Source organism: Triturus cristatus, chromosome 3_1 (genome assembly GCF_964204655.1).
Source record: "Triturus cristatus chromosome 3_1, aTriCri1.1, whole genome shotgun sequence".
Classification (NCBI taxonomy): domain Eukaryota; kingdom Metazoa; phylum Chordata; class Amphibia; order Caudata; family Salamandridae; genus Triturus; species Triturus cristatus.
Window position 1 is genome coordinate 612098007 of NC_140583.1, and position 11750 is coordinate 612109756.

The 11750-nt window shown below is 40.8% G+C and overlaps 1 protein-coding gene across 1 annotated transcript in view; it reads left to right on the forward strand.

The window, feature by feature from the left end:
* The window catches only part of ALDH1A3 (aldehyde dehydrogenase 1 family member A3), a 272629-nt gene extending 263465 nt beyond the window's left edge, over positions 1–9164 (forward strand). The window contains exon 13 of the mRNA XM_085644542.1: positions 3877–9164. Coding sequence (XP_085500668.1) covers positions 3877–3937 — 61 coding nt within the window. The 3' untranslated portion in view covers positions 3938–9164. The remainder of the gene's footprint in view (positions 1–3876) is intronic.
* Positions 9165–11750: the final 2586 nt, after the last annotated feature.

Here is an 11750-nt window from a genome sequence, read left to right on the forward strand (position 1 = left end):
GCCCGATTGTAAAGACAGGCCAGCCCCTATTCCATTTAAAAAAAAATCTTCTAATCTTCACTCAGTAGAGTTTAATCAGTTGCTAGAGGAATAAACCTATAATACGATTTAAAAATGAAGGTAAGTGGTATAAACGTTTAATAGCAATCGCGTTCATTTGACTAATTTGAACCAGGATCTTAACTAAGTCTAGTTCTTTTAACGAATGAAGAAAATAGGAGCACCTGCTAGGAATGTTGAGTACCAGAAGAACCCACTGTCCTGTTTATATTTCTTCCTGATCAGATTTCCCTTGTCCATGAGATGATATTTTCTCCCAAGCCTATGGAATCAGATTTATTTACGGTCATGTTCCCATCCGGAGGCAAAGTGTTGGGTTTTTAGGCATCAAAGACGTCAAGTATGAGGACTATTCAAATGGAATATCCCCTAAGACAACACCAAATTCAAAAGAGGGCTTAACAACTGTAGAACAGGAGTTAATCACAAACACAGAAGGGAATCTTGATTTGGACCATAAAATCCAACGCAATAGGTTGGCATTATTTTCCACCAAACAATCAAGGGAGTGTGTTTGTCAGCCATGGCATTCCCACGATCTCTTATAAGGTGGGAGCAGTTATGATATTCTTTTCCTATGGTAGTTGATACAGGTGACAAGCTGTTCTTGGGTGTGGTGAGATATGGATCTGCGTGCTAATTTAGAGCCATCAACTGACTGGCTTCAGGTTGGGTTTTAGTATGAAGACAGAAAGGAGCACAGGGGGAAAAAAGTAGATCAAGCCGTTCCCCACTTAACACATTATCAACAAACAGGGCATGACTCAACGGACAGTTAACTTTAAAATTCAGACACACGGAGGGTCTATACTCTTTTCCTAACGACTCCCCCAGTGATGCGGACTACTCCCGCTAACTCAAGTGTCTGTATGTCCAGTCTATATCACAGCGTCACTATACTGCAGCACCAAGAATCCCACCAAATTTAAAGAAGGTTAGAAGAGAATGTGGTAAAACATGTGGGGAAGAGTGTGAGAAAAATGTTTCGTTGCTACCACTTTGCGCAACTTCATCAAGGCTCAGGGGCTAACCAGTATTCACTTCACTTCAAGTTACCACTTGGTCGGGTAGTTGCTAGTGTCTCTCGTACCTGCAACCACCTCGGAATGCGATAGGCGCCAATTGGTCGCGTATCCACAATGTGACCACACATAATTATGGCACCGCTACTGGGATATGTCAGCATCTAAAGGCTCCGTCCTCGCTGACAGCAAGGTTTTAGTATGAGCCAGGATACGGCTGTGACCTACAAATTTAGTATCGAAGAAATTACGAATAGTCCGACAGTCCACTAAAGCTTTAACCCACATGCCAGGCAATTCTCTGTGGCTAAATAAAATCATGTCATGAAAGGTAGGAGTGGATAGTGTTTGAACATCATTAAGAAATGGGTTGGTTAGTCTCCCAGCTGAGTTCTCTTTTTAGGGCAATTACAGCATCACTTCCCCTCCACACAGCGAAAGCAGAGGTAGATATTTCTTAAGGGCTCCTTTTCTTGAAGTACGAATGGGCATCTCACACTTCTTAGCTGCACTCCAGGTGATAACAACCTCACCCATTTCCTCTTGGTTCCTCTTTCTGAAAGAACTGAAAATGCGTCTTCTTCCCCTTCTTGTTTAGAGTGATCAGTTCTTCAGCATCTGTACTTTAAAGCATTGTAAATTTAGCAATTGCCCGGTTTCCAAAGAGGGTGGACTGAACATGGGGGCATGTCTTTGTGTATATAAGGACATGATTAGTTAGCAATCTTATGCAAAAGCAATGTATTTAAAACAGATGACACTGTAGGTAAAAGTTGCATTTAATTTTCTCTCAGTGCCTCATTGTGTGTTTTTCTCTGTTGGTGATTGCTGCCAATTAAGTCATTATGTAGCCCGCAGTTGCTGCAAAAAGTAGAAATTATTCTATATTTGTTCTATGTCAAGAGTTCTGGTTTTAAACTCTAGTCATCCATTCTTGTCCCCTTGTCTCTGCTTTCTTTGCAACACTAATGTGATAAGGGAGACTTCTTCTTCCGGGGAGAAACTACCTTATTCTGTGTACCTTTTACTTCCTCCTTAAAATACCTGGAGAACACCATTATTTGGTCATCATTTGCCCATTTATTCGCAGCTACAAGTCTCCTAAAAGGGGTGAATACTAGAAAAAGTTGTGCGTTCTTTGTTTCAAGATCCACAAGTCCATTACAATTCTGCTAAAACAGATCATTGTCACCCAACAGAGAATCCTGGTTTTCAACTAATGGAGCTGCCCATTATAGGGTTCCAAGTGCAGAGTGTTTAAGGCCCTTGCAAAAGTGTGCAGAACCTTCTCCATCGACACTTGGGAAGCTAAGTAAGGTCTCAGCAAGCCGGCCAGATCTTCAGGCTGGAGACAGGTGTACCCCCAGGGGTGGATCTGAGGAGACACCTCCATACCCCGTTAAGGGACCACTACTCACCAGCATTAGAGACTGGACAGCAAGGGGTCCTCCATAAGGGTAGGGAAACAGATAACAATTATACTAAGGGAGCTGCAGTGAGACAAAGGCAGATGACCTATGGTACAATGTGAATCTAAGTTCTTGATAGTTCACCCCCTATCCCGCTTCCAGATTTTTCAAGTAAACTACCTGATCCAGAAGGCATTGCTGCTAATAATCTGTGTCTCTAGCAGCAACTGCAGAGAAATGGTGATAAATGCCTTTCAGAATAATGAGAATGATATACAAGTAAATCCAGACAGCCCGAGGGATGCCCCCAGGTTTAGCTTCACTGGATCAGGGTTGAAATTAGGAGCAGGCGGAACGCACAGAGTTTCACTCTGCGGAATTCCTTGGAGTTACCTAAAAACTCTGCGAAATTCCGCGGAGTTCTGCAAGCAGGTGGAATTCAGCACAATGTGCTGCTAGCGCTGGTTTTTAGCATCAGGAGCTTGTTCGCGCTATAAATTAATCGCAAATGGCACCATGCGGTGTGCCAGAAGGCGTTGCTTCTTTCTTATGCACGATCAGATTTTCTACTCAATCGGCAGCTTTCTCAGTGCGAGCGGTCATGGCCTGCCGAGACCGCCCACATTTAGAAATCTCACCAGGAGGCCTTCTAGCACCCGAAAATCATGCTAGGGGGACACAAATTCTTGTCACAAACTTAATGTTGGCGAGCCATGCCCAAGAAAAAACTCTGACATACAGTGACTGGCGGAGTTTTGCCAGTACTCCCCGCTCCAAGCGGAATGCGGCATGGGCAAAACTGCATGAACTCCGGAGTGTTGTGGAATTTTTCACCCACCCCTAGTTATTATGCGTCAAAAATAGGAGCGGTTTAAAAAAATAGAGAGGAACCAAATGAACTGTCCTTACGGAGAATGGAGAGTAATACAGAAACTGGTATAAGGTCTGTGCAAAGTTTAAATACTTAAGCTGTCACAGCAGGGGCAGGCTTAGTAGGTCGTATCATGTATTGATGAAGTTGTTGAGCAAACTGCAACCCCCTGCAATGGTCCTCTTTCACGCTGCTGCTGTGGGCAGATGTCACCGCCTCCTCTCTGATCAATCTACCTCTGTGAGTGGGTACATGCTGCCTGCAAAGGTGTGGGGGTTTGGTGGTAAGACAGAGAAAGCGCTCACTCCTAACAAAAGGGAGCCAAAACTGAGACTATTTATAATGTATTGAAGATATTTATATAAAAAAATAGTGAAGGAATGATTGTATGTATGTGGTACTCTTTACTTCAGTAAGCAATTTTTAGGATGGAATTTCATAATTTGCACAAAAAAAGTGATATCTTTGTAGTTGTCATTGCAAGACAAGTAATGCTTGTGTGCTTCTGTTACAGAGGAGAATACTGCCTGGCGGAATACACTGAAGTAAAAACAGTAACAATTAAACTGTCTTAGAAGAATCAAAAAAACGCCCTAACAGTTAACAACACAATCTTGACAATCTTGAATGTGAAAGCAAAACATGGAGAGCATCCTTCAAATATTAAGAAAAAAGAGCAACAGAAACCGAAGAGCACTTGCCAGTTCTAAGAAAGTTATTTTTTGAGAACTAAAACACGAACAACCGACTGGATTCTGAATGCATGTAATGTTTTTAATAATGTAATTTATATATCATCTTTTATATGTATTCAATACTTAGAATGTGCCCAATGGACCTGCACATAGCCCTCTTTTGGAATTGCCTGTATGCAACCATAGTCTAGTGTGCAAACTAGGATTCCTGCTGCAAAAACCAGATCAGAAGGAATGTGACAAGGGATTGTTGAAGCCATTGACCCTGGTATCTTTCCCACAGCTGTTGACTCTGCTTACCAACTAATATCAATGCCTTAAACATTTTGAAAAATTATATATATAGCACGAAATTAAGCATATGCTGCTATTTCATGGCTTGTATGTGATGATGACTTTTGTTCTTTTGTTACTTTTTTATTTTGGTCATTATGTATGCTGCAGATTGTATTAACTATTATTGGACATACATAAGTGGAAAGTTGGTGGCCTTTATTAGCTTTCAAGTCCATAGAGGTGCCTTTTTGAATTATAATGTCCACATAAGTGGCCGTGGTGGTCTCACAGGTTGAACATAGATTTTTCTACTTGTTGAGCACAATAAGGTGCATTGCAGCCGGCAATATACTTAATAGTTTCTTGGACCAGAACAGTAGCTAACAACATTTTTCTACATTTCATTAAGTATTACATTTAGTACATTGTACGATAAAAGCAAAGCTAAGATAATAAATCCCATAAAATTAAGAAGAAGACAAAAAAGAAATAGTCATCAGAGATAATAAAGCACAAAGATGTTTAGCAGTTGTAATGGAATATTTCCTTCTCCACAGTGTGTAGTCATTGAACTTCAGGCATATGATCTTGATTTTCCCCGCTTGGCCATTTATGATGTGCACCAAGTGTCTCCAACCAGTTGATCGCAAGCTACCAGTAGCTTGTAGACACCTTCAGAGTAGCTCCCAGCTTTGAGTTCATTTTTAGCAAAGAACTACAATAAGTGTTGCGTTTTCTTTTTAAAGTTAAGGAAAGGCTATGCTTATTTTACATTATTATCAGGCTGCAGATGGCAGATCCTGATAATGAGCAGCGCTTCCCTCAGATTTATTACCCATGTGGGTCACAGAGGTTCAGAACTGAAGCATTGAGGTATTTTTTCTCAAATTTAAGTTGTTCTCAACTCAATATTGGAGCATGAGAACAACATGGTTTTTCAGAATGCTTTTAAATCAGAGACAAATAAAATGAGGTGTTAATTTAATGATTAAGTTAACTCTTCATTTTATTTTTCGCCCTTTTCAAAATGTCACATTTACAAACAACAGGCATGTTGCTGCCACTGGCTGGTAGACACAGTGCCATATTTATAACTGAGAAATTCAGTCATTTTCTTTTAAATGGTAGAAATGTAAAGTGAAGAAAAATGTTTCTATGAAACATTGTCTTAATGTGTTTTTCTACTTTAAATTAAGGTTAATTACGTCCTAATGTTTTATGAAGCATGTCCCTACACTTTAAATTCCTCTCATTTAAACCAATGACTGTACTTTCCTGTTATAAATATGGCACCATGTATAGGGCCTGGGAGTAATATGCTTGCTGTTTGTATAGACACATTGACATGGGAGACATTTAAGATGAAGAGTTTTATGTAATGCATATAAACATAAAGTGAACTCTTCAGTTGAATTTTGTCCCATTTCAAAGTGTCGCATTTACACACAGCAGACATCTTGCGTCCATATTTAGAAGAGAAAAATATAGCCATTTTTTTTAATGGGAGAAATTGAAAGTGCAGAAAAATGTCACTTTTTAGAACATTTTTAAAGAATTTTCTATGGTGAAAAGTATGTCCTGTGCCATAAGTACATACAACACAGTCGCTCAGCCTCCCACACACATATATCCCATTTATTCACATGAATATTCATACATCCCCACAGATTATGCACCAACTGACGTACATTGCAGAACCCTTAGTCACAATATTTTGTTCAAACCATAGTTTTGGGCTTCATTGACATTAGGGTTAAAGTCATTGAAGTTGTGTGAAGGAGTGCTTGGTAACAATGCGTGAGTTTCTTGGCCTTCAGTAGCTGATGAGGATTTTCTCTGATCAGAAGTAGCTCTCATTACATGTCATATGCTGGTGCAAACTGAAATCACAATTCATGAATTTGTTTTTGCAAATTGCTGGTTCCATAACGATAGCCTCACATAGATAGTTAGCAATATAGCTAGCCATCGGGTTGTTAATTCATAAACTAACAATTCAAATTGTGAATGCACTATTATTAGCTATTATCACTAGAAAACGTCTGTGGAGTAAGGTATGCAATAATCCTGGGATGTTTTGGGGTAGTAATTGTACCTCTACTCTCCTCTATACATGGCAGCCCACTTCTTTCGCTGTGGCTTCGGGCTGTTTATAAGCACGGGTTGCAGTAGTGTAAAGGCACATTCTGTGCATTTTAGGGACAGATAACTGAACGCAGGCTTTCCCATGGAAACATATAGCATAACACAGCTATGGCCTTCTAACATCCTGTATGACATAGTTTTCTGTTCCCATCAACAAGGGGTCACCCCATCAACATTGAAATAAAAAACGTATTAAAGGAGTAGAGGATGCCGTATGCTTTTCAGTGAAATCAGCTACCAGGGATTAAAGGCAATGTTGACATCTTGCTTTGAAATGCACGGATGGCACCGCTGCTGGCAAGTGGCGCCTAATGATGCGGAGCTATGACACAGTAAAAGTGTGCATGCAGTTTTTTGACAAAGGATAAATCCATGCACGCTTTTACTATTTAAAGTGCAATTCCTGGTTTTCAAGGAGATAATAAAGCACTGGCACCAACCATCCACCCACGCAAACACACTGAGCCGCGGGACAGTGATGGGAGAGCCCAAATTATCATCAACTGAGAAACATCATGTTCTGGTGTGGGAAATTAGCATAGCATGCTTTAGAAAACGGTATTGTATTTCCAAACAACTGAGAGGATTGGCCCACCCTTCTGTGTGGACACTAAAACGAATTCCAAGTATCGAAAATGATATTACAGTGAAATATTAGAGCAGTGACTGATTAAACATAGCAAAGGGACATTACCAGGCGAAAGCACCTATCTAACACACTCAGTAAAAGCCATGTCCAAAATGGGTGAGTGACGAGTATTAGGGGCATGTGTGCCTCTGAATAAGAAAATACTATACATTTTCAGAATGCCACCTCGAATAATAGACATGCAAAAGTTAAGGTCTTCTTGATTCAGAACAGGAGCCGGTCGCGTGGCCGCCCTTGCCACCAGTATCAGCCACAGAACAGCTTATGTCGCTTGTGATTGGTTAGCAGCATACACTGTACAAAGCCCAACGGCGGTGTGTTTAATTATCTTACCATTAAAGTGCCCCCTCAAGATGTCTGAAGCACTAGCTGTGGCCAAGGGGTACTTTAATTCTGGATAATTCCTTGCTGTAAGAGTCAAAAGACCCCGAAAGTTGATCATCCATATGAAAATGTCCATTGCTGAGTTAAAGTCAATGTTATTGGTCCCTGTACCTTTCTGTAGAGCGGTCCTACGGCTACATCTCAGTCAAGCTTTTTATTGCAAGAACCATATTGTCCTTTCTACAAACCACTGAAATATGGAACTTTAACTCAATCAACTCAGCTGACAAAAACCAAGGTTACGCCTTCCAGAAAACAGTGGTTAGATGAGAGCACAGGACGAGAAACTTGTCTAACATGCAGTTACGTATGTGCGCATAGCTCAAGAATACATGGGGGCATATCAGCAAGCTGGCGATGAAAAATTATCGCCGCTTTAGCGTCCGTTTTCGGACGAAAAGCGGCGATAATTTTATCGCTTAATCAGCAAGGTCACGCCAGCGCGTGAATCCTTGCATTAGCTCCCTTTCCCATAACGCCCACATTTGCATCTCTAATGAGATGCAAAGTGGGCGTTCCGTCCCAAAATAACTGGAGAAATGTCGCTAACCGACATTTCTCCAATTATCAAGGGAATCGCTAATAGGCATAGCGATAAGAAAAGTAGCGCTGACCACAGTTAACGCTACTTTCCTTACGCCTGCTTTCACCCTGACTTAGCCCTTATATCCAATTTAAGGTGGATATAATGGCTAAGTATGCCCTGCCTTATCAGCAAGTTAACGTCAAAATGTGTGAGATTATTGCTGGATTTCCAGCAATAATCTCACTTTTGGCTGTTAGCGCGAGGAATTTTATCGCTTTTGAGATAAGCGTTGCTGATAGCACGCTATCTCAGCGATAAAATTCCACGATAGCCGGCGATAATTATCCTAGCGCGAAGAGCGCTTAGCGATAATTATCGCCGGCCCTTGCTGACATGCCCCCATGGTTCTTTAAAACAAATGAATTCCATTCTCCATCTTTGGTGGGGGAAATGAAGGGGCACTGGTCACTGCAAGTGCAGGAGCCCTGCGGCAGTCACTGTGCTGCGCGCGCAGCACCGGTCCCATGGACTCCTGCAGGCAAGTGACGCTTGGTGCAAGTGCCTGCTGGCTTTTCCTGTGCATGTTTGTGCAATGATGGTGAAAGTTAAAAATGATCAATGGAGCCTGCAGACCCACAAAGGAACATGCACTGAAGTTAGATGCTTTCATATGAAGGAATGTGATTCTGCTGCGAAGATAGTCTTTATTCACGCACATTTACACCATTGTAAATAGATCTGGAAAGCAGACTGTCAAATGTTTGGTAAAAACAAATGAACATTATTCTGTAAGTGGTAGGATCTAATGTGATAGTTGAAAAGGGCATTTTCTTTGAATATCTTGAGTTACGTATGTAAAAAAGCCACACACTCCTTAACGGTGAAAAGCGTCATCGCTAAAACAAGCTCTTGAGAGCAGATCGTCCATTGCACACTATTTCCGTTTTATATGAATTACAATGTAATTTGTTGAAATATTTATTAATTAGAATACACTTAATCTAATGTATTTTTGTAACTGAAAGTATACGAAAATGTTTGTTTTAACATGTATATAGTTAGATCGAGAATCTTTTGATAGCCTAGCTATTAATATTATGAATTTCCAATAAAACCTTTTAACATGACTAAGATGACTTGTCCTTTGTTCCTACGTTGGTGTTTTGTCATTGAACCACCCCTATCAAACCAGAGACAGAACGATGAGCCACAGCATCATCTACGAAACCTTTATAGACAAATTATGAATTATCGGAAAATGTCGCCTATATATGAGCCTAGTATCTCGGGTTGGGTTCTTAAAAGCAGGCCTGAACTCGGCGTGAAGACAAAAATATGATTTTGGGGTAATTTGAGCCAAATTCCCTCTGCCTGAAATGTGGAAAGTCACAGCAATGTGGCTGCGCTCCATCTCTACTGGCGAGGTTTTGTGAATTTCACTATATGCAAAGCCTGCCAGTGTGACTGACATAGGGAGGGGAGGAGATAACTTTGATTAAAGAGATCATTGAGGAGCTCCAGAAAAGGGACACCCAGAGACTCTAATGCAAGTTCTGCAAAGAGCTCTGTGTTCTCAATAGGTAGATAAAAACAATCTCACAGTGAAATGAAGAAAAGGCAACTGTCTAGGTGGCTGTATCATGGGACCACTAACTTCCAGCACAAACACAAACGGTAAACATACACAAATTGAGGTGTATATAAAGCACATCTCAAGTTGTACAGGTGACTCTTAAGATGTGATGGCCACTACACGTGGTATCTATGGTCTCACAAGACCTTTTCAGTGTATCATGATGTGTTTTCCAATTCGCGCAATCTTCTTTAGAATATCCCATTCATCTCAGAGCCTGATAAAAATGGCCTGGCTAAAATTATTATGATTTCAAATATACCATTGTGGGCTCCATTATTAACTAACGTGTTCAGAGCCACAATTACATGTCCGACAGAGGACATAGTCCCATTTTTAAAAAAGGGATCCATGAGTGATCCTGGTTGCTATAGCCCTATTTCACTCCTAGATTTTACAGTTAAAATAGCAGGAAGGGTGTTGCTGGAATGTTTAAAATCCTGGGTCATGAACCCCAATGTACCCCAATATAGGCCTTGGTAGCTACACAACCTTTTAACTACATTCGTCCTACCTTGCGCTGTATAAATGTTCTGGCACTGACCTTTTACCTAGTTATGTACTAAATGAATGTCGATCAGTTTTCTCCTAAACTGGCCTCATTTATTATGCATGAGGATTCCTAGAATCCTATCTTAATCCCCTGCCCAGGACGTACACAGCAGGATTACTATCTTTTGTACAATAACTCTGTACAAAAGTCACCATCATCCTTGAATGACAGGTCCACTACATGTAATGGCAAGCCATTACATATCTAGGTAGAACCCCTGGGGGTACCTTTTGGGTATAAAAGAACCACCTCTTCGCTGGGTAAACAGAGGAGAAGCTTCCACACTGACACAAGATGCAGTGGAGTAACAAACCTTGAGGGGGGTCCCCCTGCGAAGTACATAGAGGGGGATCCCCGGCCGCCCAGCCCACCACCTACCACTTTGGCCCACCGCCCAAACATCTGGTACATTTAATGAAATGCCTCTATATTGTCTTGCTCAAAGTTCTAATGAGAAAGTGGGAACACTCTTAACATACAAGCTATGCCATTTGTAACATTGTCAAGAACAGATTATTTAACTGAGGAGCAATCAGAACAATGCCAAGGAGCGGTCCTGTTGTCTCAGTAACTGCCTATCGCTGAACAACAAAAGAAGAACTATGTAGGGTCTGAATTAGAATTTATATTGATGGGCAATAACTTGAAACTGTCACAGCAGCTCTACAGAAATGATTGCCATCATTAATGCCAACTGCTGAGAAAAATACCTGGAGTATATTTCAAATTTAAGGAAGCCAGGCAGTGTTGTGTTACCACCCACTTGACCTCTGGATTCTAAGACACTATGCTGGGCTAACATTATTTACATTCTATTACTCCCTGCAGGAGTGCCCAAGTTCATTCAACCTATTTCTCGTGAGTTTTCTGGTAAATAACGTAGGAGATGGAAATTATAACCTCCTTTGTGAGTGATAAATACTTTTTTTTAAAAACATGCATTTGATTATAATTTAGGCCTTGTTACGCTGCTCATCTGGTTGTACCATTCTTGATGAGATGAAGCGAGAATATTTGCTATTTTGACATTAGGCAGCCTGCGAAAGAGGAAGTTAGTGCAATCAATAGTGTGTCGTACTTCTGAATACTATCAATTTCTCTTACATGTTAAAGGCTTTGTGGGTTCAACCAACTCTGAATTCTGTGAATTTGGGGCAATTCAGAATTCATCAACCTTTATTTACTAAGAGATGTGTGGATGAAGCACATCTGTAGATGTAGGGTTCTTTTCTGTATCATGATGCTCTTTCCCTAAGGTAATATTTCACATTGAGGGAATGTGATGTGAGCACAGTTGTATTACAAAGAGAACTGAAGTACCGTGCCTGTAGCATTTCATATAACCTCAGAGGCACTAATGCAGAATCTAAACATTCTGTAGATTTGCTACCATTTGCTTTTTTGCTGAACTTTGTACATAAAATGTCTTTTCCATGGGCCTAGACATGACAGCACACGTGGTAATTGGGGCCATCATATTCGCAGATGGCGGCACAAGGGACATCCTAAGGATTTTCCAGGCTCTGG